Source organism: Ornithodoros turicata, chromosome 10 (genome assembly GCF_037126465.1).
Source record: "Ornithodoros turicata isolate Travis chromosome 10, ASM3712646v1, whole genome shotgun sequence".
NCBI classification, from domain to species: domain Eukaryota; kingdom Metazoa; phylum Arthropoda; class Arachnida; order Ixodida; family Argasidae; genus Ornithodoros; species Ornithodoros turicata.
The window spans coordinates 15,953,723-15,972,120 of NC_088210.1; the positions used below are offsets into that span (position 1 = coordinate 15,953,723).

At 48.2% G+C, this 18,398-nt stretch overlaps 1 protein-coding gene across 1 annotated transcript; it reads right to left on the reverse strand.

Annotated features, from left to right (window-relative positions):
• Positions 1-963: 963 nt before the first annotated feature.
• LOC135369731 (O-acyltransferase like protein-like) lies at positions 964-13,475 on the reverse strand. Its single transcript, XM_064603247.1, has 15 exons — positions 13,319-13,475; positions 11,917-12,128; positions 11,037-11,160; positions 9,466-9,553; positions 9,114-9,380; positions 7,960-8,177; positions 6,478-6,571; positions 6,322-6,417; positions 5,549-5,714; positions 5,404-5,483; positions 4,510-4,632; positions 4,330-4,450; positions 4,054-4,240; positions 3,251-3,393; positions 964-1,166 (listed from the first exon to the last, which is right to left on the reverse strand). Exons 1-15 carry the CDS (start codon positions 13,455-13,457, stop codon positions 1,017-1,019), a joined length of 2,208 nt encoding a protein of 735 aa, XP_064459317.1. The 5' UTR covers positions 13,458-13,475; the 3' UTR covers positions 964-1,016.
• Between the last annotated feature and the right edge of the window lie 4,923 nt (positions 13,476-18,398).

Below are 18,398 nucleotides of genomic sequence, written 5' to 3' on the forward strand. Positions count from 1 at the left end.
AAGTGGACGCACGATTACCGTAGCAGACGACAGCAACAGTTCCTATGAAAACGCTTAGAATGATGATGATAATCAACTTTAGAAGGAAGCATCTCCCGTGGGACATGCACCGCTTGTACAAAAATACTAAGGTAAGCTAGAGTACAGAGTATATACTGTAGAAATTGAAGCAATAACCCGGCCGATGAGTAGCGCCGCTGGGAAGGGTTCCGTATCACATGGTCGCTATAATCTAGTAGGTCGTTGGTCTTTTATCACTTTTAAGGTACACGCTTAGAAATTAACTTCACCGCATAGCAGGCTCCTGAAAACGGGTGGCGTACACTCTTAAAAATGAACTTCACCGCATAGCATGCTCCTAGCCAGCCATCACCTCGAATGATATTGTTATCTGCCCTGATTTGTTGAAAACGGGAGGCGTACGCCTTTTCTGTGACAATTATGAACAGCATAAGTGTCACAAAAAAGGCGTACGCCCCCCGTTTTCAACAAATCAGTGCAGATAACAATATCTTTTGAGATGATGGTTCGCTAGGAGCGTGCTATGCGGTGAAGTTCATTTTTAAGAGTGTACGCCTTTCTTGTGACAATTACGAACAGCGTGTGTGTCACAAAAAAGGCGTACGCCTCCCGTTTTCAACAAATCGGGGCAGATAACGAGATGATGGGTGGCTAGGAGCGTGCTATGCGGTGAAGTTCATTTTTAAAAGTGTAAAAGTTCCTTAAAAATGTCAGACAGCCTGGGTTGCAAAGGCAAGCATCGTCTTCTACAATATGTGTACATATAAATCTAGACAAGTTGTTTTGTAAGACAAAGGGTAGACAAAGACTCCAGTTGCATTGTGTTTCCCACTAGCACTCGACTAGCACGTATATATTTTTTTTTCCTTCGTTGTTCAAGTTTATACACAGTGAGCTAGAACATCAATAATTTATTATGAGTTGAAGACGTCGCCAGTTAATCTATAAACAGCGCATTACTACGCACTCTATAGCTGATCGTCACTTCTTATGGGTCACCCAGCGGTCTTGGTGATGTGCGCTTTATTCGCGTCTCTGCGGCCGAATACGATATTCTCGAGGTTTACGAACGGCTTTTCGCAGGTGAGGTAGAAGAGGTAGCCGAAGATGTAACTTAGCACCATGTTGCCGAAAAAGCTTCTCACCTGCAAGAAGTCAGATGGCGGACGTCAGAAACAACGGATCCCGTTCTACAACACAAAAAAGTTGGGATGCATTATACATACAGTGAACCCTCGTTAATATGACCCCCGATAATCTGACATACGCGCTTTATGACCATACTCTTGGGGGACAATGCTGCGGAACCTCTGCAAATCTCCCCCGTTAATATGACAATTCCGCATTATGACAAAAATGTTCGGAAACGACCATGGTCATAATAACGAGGGTTCACTGTATTTCTATGTGTCGCACCATAGAAGAGGGACAACGAAAATACAGTGAACCCTCGTTATTATGACCATGGTCGTTTCCGAACATTTTTGTCATAATGCGGAATTGTCATATTAACGGGGGAGATTTGCAGAGGTTCCGCAGCATTGTCCCCCAAGAGTATGGTCATAAAGCGCGTATGTCAGATTATCGGGGGTCATATTAACGAGGGTTCACTGTACATGGAAATTATGTACATTTTACGCGAGGTAAACTATGAAAGAACGGGTATGATCAGTTATCTAGCGGCTTCGAAGACCGCGAAAGAAAACAGCATTGGTTACGCGACAGAGCTACTATGACAGCTGCTATATGAGCTGCGATATTTTTGGGAAGGCTGCCGAAAAGTCGGCAACACAGGCTTAGTACCTCGGCTCGGACCAATTTCCTCGCATAATTAGCGCATCCAGGACTTTGGTGCAAAAACGTTATAGTCTGTATAGCGTCGACGACGACGAAGTTCTTTGTGCTGCTGCCCGCGCATGCACTCTTTGGTGGTGGTGGTGGTGGTGGTGGTGGTGATAGGGCTTGCCGTTGTCGGCCTCACGTATGTGGGCAACGTCACGACTCACGCCCTGGGGGAATGTGTGTCCTGGGCCGACTTCTAAGGGAACTGTGCCGACATATGTCTGAAAGCGTCTGAGGAAAACCCAGGAAAAACCCCAGACAGCACAGCCGGCACCGGGATTCGAACCCGGGTACCGCACTCTTTGAGCTGCAATAAACACTTTCGTCGACTGAATCAGCTGCTGTCGGTTGTCACTGTGAATAGCTCCCACAATTTGGTGACCCCGAACGTTCATTTTCCCGAAAGGAGAACATTCTTCTTCATTGCCTACACTACCAACCTTGAATATTCCTCTTTCCTATGTACTCCTGTATAGCGCGCGTTGACGCCAACGCGCGCTATACAGGAGTACATAGGAAAGAGGAATATTCTACAATGTTGTCGCCACTGTTTGGAGAAATGTCGGGATGGTGCGGGATACGGATAAGGGATTCTTCTTCCTTTTTTCCTTTTTTTTAAACACTGCTACCTGTTAACGGAAAGGCGGGGCATCGCTGTGTCTGTATCACAAAACCCTCTGTTTCGGTGATGCAAAACAATTATAATAATCCAAAGCTAATAAAAGCAGTTTTGACACACTCAGCGATGGGTATGTTGTCGGGGAAAGTGTCCCAATTCTTCAGCGTTTCCTGTTCCGGTTTTGTCCCGATTTTAGTAATATTTTCGTCTCGCTAATCCCGGCTCTATACACATCACCACTCACTTCACAGATCGCAAGGCAGTACTCGTCACTCTAAAGTAGTTGGGCATACATCAGCGATAAAAGTGTCAACATCCACACACAACGGCTACCGCTGAAATTCGCGTCACACAATCCTAACCGTCCTGTAGGTTTTCTTTTCATTTTGTATTTAGCGCACATGAGCTCCGGCAACGCCGACTCGAATGCTTCAGAATATAATGGTAACTTCAGTGTTCCCTTCCCTTGAGTGTTGGTATATCCAACTTCCCTCCACAGAAAGTTCTGCAAATACGCAGGAAAAAAAAAAAAAGGGGGGGGGGGTCGTACCTCCGGTAACGCATTTGGGGGAAAGGAAATACGAGAGTGAAATCCCCTCCGCCTTGTAATTCCGCGTAGAACCTCTCGCGAAATATTTTGCCGACGATCGTCACTGACATAGGGTGTCAGCATGAAGACTTGCAGCTGACATACTTGCGGAGCGTTCGCCCTTGCTCCTGTGCTCATCCGACAGCTACTGTGTTCTAGTACATGGGTCTAGTCCTTACCAGGAACCAGTGGGAAATGTAGATGCGTTCCCGTGTCATGGCTACTGATGTCACAATGACGAAAAAGTGAACGAGGTAGACGGAAAAGGTGAGACGGCCCAACAGGAGCAAAGCGTTCCATGAAAGCAGACGGTTCACGAGTCCTGGAAGGATAGCTCGTTTATAGCTACTGTGCGTTGCCCTATAAAAAGTACACCCGCGCCAGCATGCCATGCTCGGCAATATAGTACTCAATGCAGATGGAACGCAGTCCGGTCTACATATCAAGCTGTGAAGGAGACTCACCCACTCAAGTTATAATGCAACACATTATCCCGTATCCGAAATAATCAAAATTGCGCTTTTGCGAAGGGCTGTTGATGCGCTGCTTCCCAGAGGGCGCCGTGACGTACAACACTGACGCGGTTGTTATTGCAGAACAACTACTGCATTCTGAAAAATGAACTTCACCGCATAGCACGCTCCTAGCCAACCATAATCTCGGATGATATCGTTATCTGCCCTGATTTGTTGAAAACGGGAGGGTACGCCTCCCGTTTTCAACCAATCAGGTCAGATAACGATATCATTCGAGATTATGGTTGGCTACGAGCGTGCTATGAGGTGAAGTTCATTTTTAAGAGTGTGCGCTTGAGTGTTATGCGTCACGACCCCCTCTGGGGAGTGGCGTTTGCAACACCGCCATCATGATTGTTTTGAATACGGGTCGTCGTTTGCAAAACATGCTATGTTGGTACGGGTTTACATTATTTTGGGTAGCGCCCCGTAAATCCTGCTGCATAACGTGAAAGAGCTAAACTCACGGGCGTGTCCGGTAATACATGCGTAGATAACCCAGCATATTCCGAAGGCAAATGCACTTCTGTGGATACCGTTATAGAAGATCACATCGGCTCCAACGGGTGGATTTCCCATCTGCCATTTGAAAGCACCGAACACACCGTAAAGGCAGCAGACCGTTGCAGAGAGCCACAAGACCACGCATGTTACCTGCAAAGTTAATAAGGCGTATCCGCGTTATGGCACCGGAGGCGTTTCCAAATATTTTCGGAAGGTTCGTAAGAAAATAACGGCTATACTTTCGATATCTGTGCCTGGCCACGTTTCAAGATGGCGAATCCAGTGAGTGCTCCCATGATATAAGACGCCACGTGCGGGAACGGCCTCTGATGGATCAAGTCCAGGGCCTTCATCATCTTGCTACGAAATAATTGAGTGATTGTTTGTTCACAATAGGCTCCTTAATACCGCTATCTTACTTGACGTCACCACCAGAGCTGACACGAGATGGTCCAATCTGCATGACGTATGTGAGGTATGCGATAGCACCATTGCAGAGGAGTGCGACGAGGACCATGATGCACGTCCCCGCCCGCGGACTCCTAAGTGTCGAAGTAAAAGCAACAACAAGTAAAAAAAAAAAAAAAAGGAACAGTTAGCCGAACCACAGCGCCCCCCTGTTCGGGTGAGTAAATGTTACGGAGACCATTGAGCGGTCCGTATTCCATTCATGGAGGAAGAAAGGAAAAGCGTTCGCCAATTCGCATGTGGATAGGAGACAAGTCCTATAGTCGTGTTCGGAAAATAAATCCATTCCGTTAGCTCTCAAAATATTACTGCGCCGCAGATAGGATGACTGGACACAGAGAGGTCACGCGCGCTCCTCCGCCAGATAATGTAATCCACCATACTCACTCCGGTTCCGTATTGGCTGTTAAGACTGGCCACATGACACTATACGCTGCGTGGTGGCGCTGCAGTATTTCCCCTGACGCACTATTGCGTCTCCTTATCTCTAACGGCGTACGTTGTTGGCAGACTAGATTCTATATATATATACATATAGCTTCTTCAGAGAAAGGGCCGGAGGAAGGGTCACGACCATTGGGAAGGTTTCGAACGCGTCACTTTGGAGGTCGCTTTACGCGGACGCTTTGCCTATTCAGGAATCCTGAAAGTACTCTTCAAACGGTTACGCAGTCGGGTGTCACATCCAGTCTGGAACCAAACTAGCGGTGATGTCACGTGACTCCCCCCCCCATTTATCTTCCTCCTCTCCCTTCATCCTCTACAGAGTCACGCCACAGTGTCCACTAAATGCTGCCAGTTGAAGCTCAAAATCTACACGATCTACCGTTTTCAAAAGTACATACTGCGCCAATATCATGCAGAGCACAAGTACCACAGTAAAGATCTGCATGTCGCATGCCAGGTACCACAGGTGACCGGAGCACTGGAAGTGGTCAAAGGAAAAGCGTCAGACATACTTTATGGAATAACCTCGGTGCTGACTCTTACAATGTCGGCATGGGTGAGCCAGTTGTTGTAGTGCAGAGGCATTGCCATCCAGTTGCGATAACAGTTTCCAATTTTAATGGGGAGCCATTCGTCGGCTGCAGGCCCGTGGACCACCAGGGGGTACAAGAATATGAGGCCGAGAAGTAACATCATTGGCGTCGTTATCCTACGAACACCATGGATGTTTTATGGTTATTCAATGGTTAGCGTGCTGGCCATGTCACGTCGAGCCTGGGAGGTACCCGGGTTCGAATCCCGGTGCCGGCTGTGCTGTCTGGGGTTTTTCCTGGGTTTTCCTCAGACGCTTTCAGACATATGTCGGCACAGTTCCCTTAGAAGTCGGCCCAGGACGCACATTCCCCCAGGGCGTGAGTCGTGATGTTGCCCACATACGTGAGGCCGACAACGGCAAGCCCTATCACCACCACCACCACCACCACCAATGTTCCATTCGATTGTCTATTCGTATGGTAAAGGCCACCTTTGTACTCATGCCGTCCATCGCCTCGAAAGACATTTCTTCTTTCTTTCTTTTTATGGAGAATTTACGCTTTTCCGATGGCTTATGTGGTTGACACTTAGCAGATTCCATATAACGTTTTGATGTGACGGCTAGGCGCCGGGCTAAGTTAATTACATTAATATATTTAATTCCGTTCTGATAATTCATTGACCATGAATGGTCGACATCACAGACATGACAGTTTATCGCAGTGTCGCCTTCACGAGCTCGCCTTCCCCAAAAAGCAGCGAAGATAAGTTATTTTCCTCACCTTACGTAACGTCTTATTTCAGCAACCAGCAGCAAGCGAATTTTCTTCTTGGTGTCCTTGAACTTTGGATAGAGCTGGTATACGAGCAGGAACCCGCTAGAGCGACATGGAAGAACGGGTTCTCAACATGTCCTTTAATACACGGCGGAGACCCACCTTATGACGAAGAAGGTTTCCACACTAGGATAAGCGTTAGCAATTATGCAGAATAACAGTTGGTGGGTCATTTCAAATATCCCGAGCGCTCTTCCTGCAAGGAAAAGGAAAAAGTTGCACCCCGTTCCGTTTAGGATGCCTTTCAGTCACGACCTATCCCCCCCGCTCACGATCCATTTTTCAACATCCCCTTTGCATTCTAATGCCCCTGCCACGCCGGCAGTCTTCAATGATGATTGAAGCGAATGGGCATCGAATATGCGCGTAGCGCCACCTAGCGCATAGCGTATCAACTTCTCAAAGAACATTGGATCCAATGCACCCTGACAGGTTGATATATTATACGCTCGGTGGCGCTCGCATGTTCAATGGCCATTGGTTTCAATCATCGTTTACAAGCTCCCGTGGGTCGTCACTTTCCACGCCGAGACTGGGAGGTGACTCGGGTTCGAATCCCCTCACCGGTTGTGCTGTCTGGGGGTTTTCCTGGCAGACTTTACAGACGAATGTCGGCACATTTCCCCCTGAAGTCGGCCCAGGACGCATACCATGCCACCCGCGTCCCCCACTCCTTCCTGCTGTCCTCTCTCCATCTGTCCACGTCTGCACGCCGCTCATATAGCCACAGTTGCTTCGTGTCGCTAACACGAAATATAAAAGAAAATCAATCATCATTGAAGACTGCTCGTGTGATAGAGGTATAAAATTATACTTCACCACATAACGCGCTCAAGGCCAGCAACCACAGTTGATGGCCTGGATTGTAACCACAGTTGCAATCACTTCTGAACAGAGGAGAGAGCGAGCCTTTTCTGTGGTCAGCGAAGAAAGCGTACGCTTTCAGATGCAACATGTGAGGACGGAGAAAGATGTCATTCGAGTTGATGGGTGGCTAGGAGCGTTTTGTGTGGTGAAGTTCTGTTTTCAGAGTGTAGCATCATGTATGGCAGTAGTATCTCTCTTGACTGAAAATGGTATGCAGTTAGTCCGACATCCACCGTTGCGCACTCTTAGAAAAAAAAAAAAAAGGTGGAGTAGTTAAGGTAATAGATGTCGCATATGTTGCGCCTAAAAGGTTGTAAAGTTCTACATGCTACCTGGTTGCAGTTGGCGCAACAGATTAGCGCAAATCCCAAAACAAGTTTCAATTGCAGTTCTCTTCGTTGTACACAATGTGCTCAATGTCCATTGTACCGTCAATGTTGGGGAAAGCAACACTCCTTGAAAGTGCATTGCTTCTGTGTCCGTAATAACGGCTCTTACACACATTTTGTACAGCACTTGCAAAGAGGCGGTAACAGGTGAGGTTACCACTGTTTTACACCCTCTATTGAATACTATGTTGACTTAGGTAAGTTACCACCTTTTCACGCCCCCTTTTTTTTAGAGTGATGGTGCCGTTCCATCAACCGCTGTTCTGCGTAGCCGATTCAGTCATTCATAACATAATAGCTGTTACATTTACTAGTGGACTGAATTTACCCAGAATGTGGGGATCTAAGACGCTGTATGTGTGACCGAGGATAACCCAGGCCGCAGAGAAGAAGCGGAGGCCGTTGATGCATTTCAACTGCTTTCTGTCGTCGTCCACTGCCTTCAGGAGGCTCTCCGTGTTAGATATTGCCGAGAAGCAGAGCGGAACCTTGAATAGCAGCGCTGTATTAAGAAAAAAAGAAAAGAAAAAAAAACATGGGACGATGCTCAACGTGTTACATATTGGTCGAACACATCAGCATCGCGTGGCATACACCACGACCTAATAGATTATAACGACCATGTCATTAGGCACCCCTTGCCAGCGCCGTATTTGGAAGCTATAGCGGTGGCGCGACTCATGGGGACGGTTATTGCTTCGTCAATTTTTGCAATACGTTGTATACTTCAGTTTATCTTAATAGCGAGTTTTAGTGTATCGTTGATAAAGTTATCGTGCTTATCGGAACCAATTGCAGTGGTGCCCCCCCCCCCCCCCCCCAGTGTGTAGGGAGCCTCCATGGGTTGCTGCGGCTTCTCCGCTTTTCAGAAGGGGAAAGGGGAACGAACATGGAGGCTCCCTAGCAGTGTGTTGCTTTCAGCAGTGGCGTAGCCACGGGGGGGGCTAGGGGGGGGGGCTCGAGACCCCCTACCTGCCACGGACCTACCCACACAGATCGTGCATATCCGAGAACATAATATATGTGGAGGGGGGGGGGGGCAGTGTGACGATCGCGACAGTTCTTGCAGTTCATGGCGTCTATCTAAGAAGCACTCTTGAATGGTTTTCAAAGCATGAGCTTTTCAAAATACTCCCAATCTCGTGACACCACCTCATTGATCATGACAGCCTATACATGTACATTAGATGTGAACGACGAAATCAACTATTTTCGTTTCTTTTTTTAATCCTCAGTTTGCAGTGTGCACAAGTATGTGTGTGTTGTCGACACAGGATCAGCGGGGGGGGGGGGGGGGGGCGAGTTTTCGTATCGAGCCCCCCCTACCTTAGAAGTCTGGCTACGCCACTGGCTTTCAGCGCCCTCTCGCTTGGCAGAGGTGAACCGCTCCCCACGTGATAAGTTCCTTTGCATAAAATCTGCGCAGTTTTTGAACGAGATATATCGTACACATGTTCCCGACATCCCAAAGGTTGCCACAACCTCTGTGGTGATTTTGTTGCGGAGTCCCACTCCGCATGAACGTCCCGCTTTATGTCACGTGGAACATCAGACTCTGCATCGATGCAAGTGCATTGACAAGTGACGATGACGTTGGCGGTGACGAAAGGAGGAGGAGGGAAACAGAAAAGGAAAAACTTACACTCCCTACAAGCGTCCAGTCCTGGCTTCGATTTCGACTTGTAACGGATGAGTACATCCACGCTTGTTCCCATAGCCAACATGAGCAGCAGTACAGTGAAGATGAAGCTGCAGGGTACGAGTGACCAATTGCAAATGAATAACGGATTTGTAGCTTTGTAACCCAATCCACTTGTAATCGTAATCCACCTACATGTAAACAACATGGGCTGGGTTCAGCGTGATCGGCTCCTCTGTCCTGCAGCTTGTGATGAGTACGGTGGCACTTACCAGCTCTGTCACTGAAAAAGGACGCGTGAAGTAGTGAGTGCAAGTTCAACTAGCGTCTTTTCTCGTCTCTCTTGATAACGGAGCCGCGCGTCCTGGGACGACTTCGCAGGGAAAACCCAGCACGCCGACATCCCAGTGGACGCCGAGATTCACTGAACCGGGAGCACTTCCCGCAGTGCTTCCAGTCCTCGGACAGGATTTGTATTTCCAGGTTAGTGGTATAGAACTTTAGGATATCTGCATGCGTATATTATTTTTCTGCCACACAAATCGAGGGAACGCTGAACGATTGAAGTATTGAACGAATGCAGCGCGCGCCATGTATCAAGTGTACCGTTCACAGAAGTGTCGCCACGCTTCACCGGTCACCAGTGAAGATGTTGCGTAGCTCAATAGGAACAATCCTTAAATCCTTAAACGTCAGTTGAGAGTCTGCAGTCGTCCTGTCTACGTCTACCCTGTCCTTGTCTTCTTGCTGCTATTCGTCATTGCGTAGCTAGCCTGGACTCCCCTGGCCTGGCTGATTCATGTGAGTTCGCTTGCACGAACATTCAGAGCATTCCTATAGTGGTGTCCCCAATATCTTCGGCAGTGCTCTACGCACGAGTAGCGCTGAAGACTGTAGCGCATGCGCGATCCACTACTACTGGGAACTCTATCCATTAAGGAATCTCAAGGTTCTCGCAAACAGGCCGTGATACACTGCCTCTTTTGGGTAGAGCTATAGTAGAGCTTGGAGAGTGTGTGCAGTCAGTTCACGCTGCGGACCGCCATCGCAAGCACACTCCTAGAAATGAACTTCACCACATATACGCTCCTAGCCAACCATCATCCCGAATGACAACGTTCTCGCCCCTGATTTGCTGAAAACGGGAGGAGGAGCCTATTTTGTGTCCATTATGCACGGCACAAAATAGGCTCCTCCTTCCGTTTTCAACAAATCAGGGGCGAGAACGTTGTCATTCGGGATGATGGTTGGCTAGGAGCTAAGGCAGTGTCTGCCTAAGATCGTAACTTCATTCCTTCATCTGTTATCACATCATCTCATCGCATCCTGGCTACAGTCGTGACGCAGCCCACATTCGTGAGGCCAACAACGGCAAGCTGGTTCACCACCACCACCACCACCATTTTCAAAAGTGCAGCAGTAGAGTGGTGGCAGTAAGTGGTAATGGTCCTGTGACGTTACACCGTAAAGTTTGTCTGGGCAGTGTGGCGACATGTTGCGCGTGCCGCAGGGTAGAACTGCGGATAATTTCGACCACCAGGGGTTCTTTTGACGTGCGCCGGCAATCTCCGACACACGGTGCTGGAAGCAATGTTTGTGAAAGTAAAGTGGTGGTAGTCGTGGTAGAGCAGTGTAGTAGTGGTGCTGGAAGTGGTGGTAACAGTAATAGTGGTGGTAACCAGGCATTATGTTAGTACTGAGGCTAGTGAACATCTTCATAATGTCTTGCCAGTGCCCCGGTGAAAAACATGGCGTGTCAAACTTACGAGGTGAGAGGATCAGCTCCAGTTCCTTGGAAGTACAAGTAGACGGCGCACAGAGTCCGAACCTCAAGCCGTGTATTCGACCTTTCTTCAGAGCCTCGTAGATACTCGTAACGTTGAAGCGATTCTGCAACACAGTACGTGGTTACATGTGCACAGATTTATGAATTTATGAATAACAACCAGAACCGACAGTCTAAATCGGACCAACAGTGTAAAGTTACAGATTTTTTCATGAACACTAGAGGCATTTATGTCGTAGAAAACTGACGGAACGCGGCTAGGAAATTCTGATGATGACTTGTATTTTAATGCCCATAGCAACTCAATAGAGACAACAACGGCTCGTGACAGCAACTGCGGCTATGCAGTGCACCAGAATAGGGGCGACACCAGATTGAAGCGAAGGTCATCATGCTAAAAGAACCGATGGTTTTTACCATTAAACGACAAATCAATCAATCCATCTATCTATCGCATCACCCAGCAAAAGTGCTATACGAAATGATACGAATAGAGCACAGTGTGCCGTCTCCAAGGATTTCAAAGCGCGTTAGAGAACCCTCGCGTGAAGGAAATAAATCAAATGACCATGGGTTGGATGAGCTGGCGGTACCGCGTGCCATGCATTGGGCATATTTGTCAATGTGAAACATACTGGTATGACTACACCATGACGTTTTCTTGAGATTACATCTTTGCGTCACCAAACCTGAGGGCTCAAACATGGCCGCTGGCGACTTGATGGTAAGCCGTAAAATCATGGTTCTCTCCTGAAGTATGAAATGAAACCTACACATTTTTCAAGAAAACCTCATTGCCATCGCTAGGTAGGCGATCGGGGGGAAGCAACATTCGACCATATCCATAGACATGACTGTACCTTGACAGCAGCATGACGTGTCAGTTGTCCGAGGAGTCTGTCCATTACGGCAGACCGTATCGGTTTTATGTACATGTTGCAGTACTTGCCCCTGTAGAGTGGCTGGCCTTCACTGGTCCGCAGGACAGTTGAAAGACATTCGTCATACGCGCCAAGGGCGGCCGTCGAACCTTCAAGGAGTCCTGACGGGAACTTCCCACTGGAATCCAACACTATATGCAGACGGCAAATCAAAATTCTTCCTGTCTCGTAAAACAAGTGGGAGCACAAACGGCAGTATTCTCAAACGATCCTCAACTCGGCCCTCAACTCAAGCTGCTCCTCGGCACCTGTTCATAAACCCATCTCGAGTCGAAACGGCCCTGGAACGTGCTCCTGCTATTTTTTTCTCCTGGAACGGAGTAGGCCTTCAACGATGAAGGCACCATTTCATTGAGTTTGAGGAAATATATAGAAAACAGACTCTTTCCTCAAACTCAAGGGAATGTTGCCTCCATCGAATGCCCACCAGCTCGCTTGCGAACTCCTCATCTGTTCCTTCAGGCCTTCTACGTTTTCCTCGAATACCTCGAGGTAGCACCGATGGTTTCCTGAGCGTTCCTCGAGTCGAGCTTGATTTAGTTTCGTTAGGTTAGGTCTGGTCAGCTTTTTACTGGTGACAAAAAACTGATTCGCGGAGTACGTCGACTTTGCCTTACAAGACGACGAACCAAAGGATGAGCCAAAGGACGAGAGCCGATATTTAGAACAGAGACTGTTCTTCTGAGTACAGGAGAAGAATAATCGCTTCTTCAGTTCTTGAACAGTTTTTCTCCTGGCCCAGAAGAAGAAGAGTCCTTGTTTGAAATATCGGCAATTCTCGCGCTGAGGCTGTTCCCTTAATATTTCCGTACCGCTTCACTGGATCTCCTACCATTCTAAAGTCGACGAACAGTTCTACGACGGCAAAGAAATGTTCGTATGTTCAGAGACGGCGTAGAACACTTTTTTAAGAGAAGAACCCGAGATGCTAATTTTGTACGCCACAATTGTGTTGTACAAGAAAACGTCCGACATTTTTGATGGACTATCAGAGATGCTCAAGGACGAGACTATAGAGCCGGGGTGAAGGACGATTGCTTGAGGACAGTGTGTTTGTCCTGCCCTCCTAGTTGTGCCCAGATCACTTAAGGAGCTCCTCAGTGGAGGAAGCATTGAAGTCGAAAGGTTCCTGCAGTGGATCCTCCCTTCGCACGCATGAGTGAAGTCGAGAATCGTTGAAGAATAGGGCCATAGTGCAACAATGAGGTAGTTCTATATGTAAGGCGACAACACAACCAGACCGTAGCTGAAGTACACTGGCCACAATGCAGGATAGTGCAGGCACTGATTCGAAATGGCTCGAAAAAGAATGCGTACTCACATCGTAACGCAGACATGTCCAAGCTGAGCAGTGCCCTCATAATGTGAAATAAGCTCTGGGCACACTCATCGGACACGTTGGGATGCGATAAGGACTTCTGTACCGTAGGCAGGGCGTAATGTAGAACCCGCTTCATCATGCTGGTCGTGTCATTGGCGTAAGACGTATAACCTTCGGGGGTACCGTCAGCTCTGCATCCTGTCCACGTGACGATCACCAGAGACAGAGCGAGCAACATTGTGATTGTCTCTGTTCTTGCCTTTGGGGACGGTGGACCTGGAAATCGTTCCGGAACGTTGTGACGTCAGCCTGTCGAACTGTGGTTAGGTTTGAATATACGCGCCATTGGAATCAATGGACTGAACAAAAATAAGCGAAAAACCCGTTTCCAATGGCTGGTTTGCCCACGTTTATAATCCTGGCTCTTGAGAAAGGACTGTTCCTTCTTCTCGGACGAGAGCGTACACCGTTTTTGGCTAACCCACAGTTGCGATTGCGCCACCGCGTACACCTACTTCAACCGGTTACACGAACCAGAGGGCTTGGTATAGGTAAGTTTTTGTTATTCGGTTAAGTATGCACTTGGTTAGCTAATACATCTCCTTCTACTCGTTTCGCATTAATGGCTTTGAACGTACGTGTATATATTTTGTTATGCCTTGGGCCACCCCATTCTTTTAATTCCGTCATAAAAGAAAAGCGGTTGGTAAGCACTTGCTACAGCCGAGCAGTGATAGAGAAGATTGACATTACCCAGCACGGAAAAAGCACAAAGACAATGTTATTTCGCTCCTGAGCGTGTGCAGACGCGGTGCGTATATGCAAAGGGCTAGAGTGCAGAAACCAGCGAGTTGAAACCAAAACCACCGGGGCACCCAGATCGCCCCATTCCTATGCACAAAAAAAAAAAAACACATTCCCATTCCATTCCTGGGACACCTCCCGCCATTCCATTCCAACTCCATTCCGGGCTCTGACAAGTCCGCAATGATTCCGGAGTCATATTGCAACTCCGCAACCCTGCTTCAGGCGTTAGGGACACCAAGGCAGCAGTGGCGCAAAGGGTATTTTTATGCTACCCACTTCCCACACGAAAAGTGACACATGTCCAATACATATAACAGTGAACCCTCGTTAATATGACCCCCGATAATCTGACATACGAGCTTTACGACCATACTCCTGGGAAACAATGCAGTGGAACCTCTGCAAATCCCTACCCGTTAATATGACATTTCCGCATTATGACCAAAATTTTCGGGAACGACCATGGTCATAATAACGAGAGTTCACTGTATTCTCCATAGTCCCATATATCGTTTTGAAGTCAGAACGCACTTTCAGGAACGTCGAGGAGTAGCTCGTCCTCAGCTGCTGAAGCTACCGAGGACATATCACTGTGGAATCTCCCCTCAACGTTTCGTTCGTGAAAGCAAACCCCCTGTTAAGCAGCATACCGCTTCAATTTGAATAACTAATGCCGTGCTTACCGTGCCCTTCGTCTGGTGAGCTCTCCGCTGCACAAGAGGAAACTGTAGACACACGCGTCAGTGTCAATATTGGTTCAGATGCCCTCACGTTGATGGTTCGCGTGGATTCCAGAAGTGGCCGGGAAAGGATATTTGCCGTGACCCCATTCTTTGTAGTGCCGACACTTGGTCAACGGATGGACACACAACGCTGTGGAAAGTGTCATATACGGGCAGCCATGCCGGTGATCAGGGGCGCCGGAACAGGGGGAGCAGGGGGAGCTACGGCTCCCCCACATTTACGAATGGGGGAGCACGGCTCCCCCAGTGTCAGCCCAGCGTCGTATTCTTCTACGGTGTAACGGAAAGACCCGTGCATGTGTTCTTTCGGCGGCCATAAATTTAGAGAGCAATAAACAGAGAGCCTACCACTGTCACTGTGCGGAGACCGTTTGAGAAGAGCTACATACAAAAGGTGTCAGGTTCACAGGGTTCTGGAGTTGACCATGGCAAGGTTTGTGGTACGAAGTGCACTGTCGAGGTTTCGAAGTGCAATAAATCAGTCCGAAAGCGTGTAGCGGGAGGCGCGAGCATTACCAGACTCAATCCACGGGGTGGGGGTGGGGGGATAGAGGCGCAAACGGGAATCGCGAAAGGCACGCAAGACACAAGGCATCTGGGGGAAATAAGGATACAAAGATACCGCCCGGTTGAAGGTTGCTATAGGGGCGGTTTGCCAGGTGCAGCCACAGATTTCAGTCGGTTGTGGCCAGGGTGCCCACTCTGAGCTGGCGTGTGAGACCTGTAGTATGACAATAAGTGCGATTGACTGAGACGAAACGTCGCACCGGTGTTGTGTTCACGTGTCGGATTCCAACGGCAACGTCGAGGGAGCCCCATCAAGTTGTCGCCTGTAGCAGCGTTACATGATTATCAAACGCCATAGACATCGGAGAAGCCCACACCTCTGGTAAGAGATATGTATCGCAGCTTGTTTGTTGTCTTCATATTATGTATATGTTCACTTGTCATAGTAAAATATTCTAGCTATTAACCGGATTGCTGGCTCCTCACTTTCCACCGTACTGACGTCCAAAACTACCCGCTGTTGTCATTTACCCGGCTTTTCCTATTGAGTCGCCCTGGACTGATAACCACAGCGTGACACCCAGTCAAAGAGCTGGGTGTCAAAGGGACACATTCTTGCTGAGCTCCAGACCGCCCCAGGAAATTGTGGTTTCTCCGCAGAAGGCTTGCGGATCGGACGATATTCGCTTCCAGTCGCGGCACGCGTACATGCCGCGACGACGGTTGCCGGGGACAAGTCCCCGAAGTTCCTTACACATTACTTGTCATAGAGGTCTAGGCACTGCGCAGAAATAAAAAAGCCGGACGCACTGAACTCATAACAAACTAGCCCATCACCAAGCGCTATTTCATTACAATACTTCTGCAATGCTATTTTAGATCTACTGTACAAATATGCAGATGTCGTTTGCCTGGAGCACGTTTACAGTTTGTGTAGCAACCCTGTATAACGCCAGCATGAGCCCTCAAGGAAAATAAGTTATGATGATGATGATGATGATGATGTTTATGGTAGCACTTTTTTTCGCTCCCCCACTGGAAAAATAGTTCCGACGCCACTGCCGGTGATACAACGAAGAATACCCTGAATGCACTGAGCTTTGGCGGCGTTGAGAGGCACGACACACATATCGTCTCGTGCGGGCCGGTCGTACTGTCCTGGATCGCGGCTTGTTGGTATCGAGTTGGTATCGGAGCACTATCAGCGATCCTGCTGATTATTATGTCTGCACAGCAACGCTCGCTCACCGAAAGTGTATGTCAAGTCATGGGGACACCTAGTACAAAGGTATCTTCTCGAGGGAGGAAAGATGTCATTCCCTTAATTGACATCAATACAAAAGGAATGGGGTTCACCGGTTGCGTCGTTCCAGATTTATGAGCGTAAGCAACATCAGTTTTCGCTTTCTGTGTGTTCACACAAGGGACATTCCCCAGAATATTCCAGGGGAAGATGCGAAAAGCGTCATAGCTTTCTTTCCTAACGCGTTAACATTGGAGACCTCGCTGCGAAAGAATCGCGGCGTGGCCTGTCCGTAGCCCCGGCGCGGTGTGCGCCTGCGCGGTTAGTGGAGAGGGAAGGAGATGGCGCGAGGAGAACGCGACGCGGCGCCAGCGGCGTGGCACGCGGAGGCAGTGCAGCTGTGGTGGTCGACAGGTTCAGAGGTATATGCGTGGGACCGCTTGCGGAGGAGCGTCGGCGAGAGATGGCTGAGGATGCGAGACGGCGCCACCAAGCTGAATCGCAGGAAACACAGGGGGTCGGACTCGCTCAAGGAAGCGTGACCACAAGGGAGCTGCCATCCGTTGGTCGTGGAAGACGTTGCCTTTCGTTATCTGCTTCATTCCGCTAAGCTTGACGTGCTCGTTTTCCTAAATTCATCACTTGCTATCTAAATTCGGCGTACAATGTGCGTATTTCACGTGTAATTGTTAAACAAATAAACAGTGAATATTTCCCCGCTACATCACTTGCTTGTGTGCTGTCGTTCGTTCGTTCGTCACTTTATTATCACGAAACTCGACAGACCAGAGCATGGAATGGAGAGTGGATTGTTTTTGCCATTTCCGGTACCATTGGTTCGCAGAGCAGCACGAAGATGGCGGTTTACTGTGTGGATTACTGTTTGTCTTCGGAAATACATGCCTACATTCGTTACGATGGGTAACGATTTATTGATTTCGCTCGCAAAGCATACAAACGCCACTTCAACACGTCATGCTCAGTTGTCTCACGACGTAAACCCCCAATTTATATATATATAACACGTCATAGGCGGTAAACATATATCTTCATCCGTGTCGGTGGAAAGCAAAGGGTTGGTGGTATCGCAGGAAAATCTCGCAGATAAAATTCACGTTTGATATGGCAACGTTTACCTTGTGATTCCGATAATACTGCTAAATTCTGCACGCATTCAATAGGTTCGTACGTACTCGACACAATTACGCGGCTTGCTTCGCTTCCTATACGCTGGACGTCGTTTCCCCATCGACCCGTTTCCCCGTTTGTCGCCGCCCTTGGCTTACGGAAACGTAGGGTTTATGAGCCAAGACATCTCTGTCGGGCCCATCAATGGATCGACCATAATTTTTTTTTACGTAGAATACTGCCACCTTACGTGGGGAAGAAAAATACAGGATCCCTCATAGGAGGACAGAAGTTGAATTGAATTGAATTGAATTTATTCAAGATATGCGAATGTAACTTACACTGGCTATGTACAAGGGATGGCCTAAAAGCAGCAAGACTGCTGCTTGACGAGGGCACACCCCCAACAGGATACTGGGCACAACGGCAGTAAAGTACATACACGCAATACACACGTGATGACAATACACAATATGATTCGTGCAATGTAACTTTGAGCAAAAAATATTAATTGAAAAGAAAAAGAAGAAACCCAAGAATATACAACATGAACAACAAGTGAGTCAAAGTACCAAATGGAAACCATAGACTCTAAGCAGATGAAGTCAGGTGATAAACATAGATCGCAGGTCTTTCAATGAGAAGCTCTGTA

Bases quoted from the DNA above. Each gene is read 5' to 3' on its own strand.
- LOC135369731 (XM_064603247.1), bottom strand. From the start codon at position 13,457: ATGATGAAGCGGGTTCTACATTACGCCCTGCCTACGGTACAGAAGTCC. The intron at 8,178-9,113 runs GTTGTGGCAACC...TAACACGTTGAG, and splicing joins GCAACAAAATCACCACAGAG to CATCGTCCCATGTTTTTTTT. The intron at 4,241-4,329 runs GTATAGCCGTTA...TTAACTTTGCAG, and splicing joins GCCAGGCACAGATATCGAAA to GTAACATGCGTGGTCTTGTG.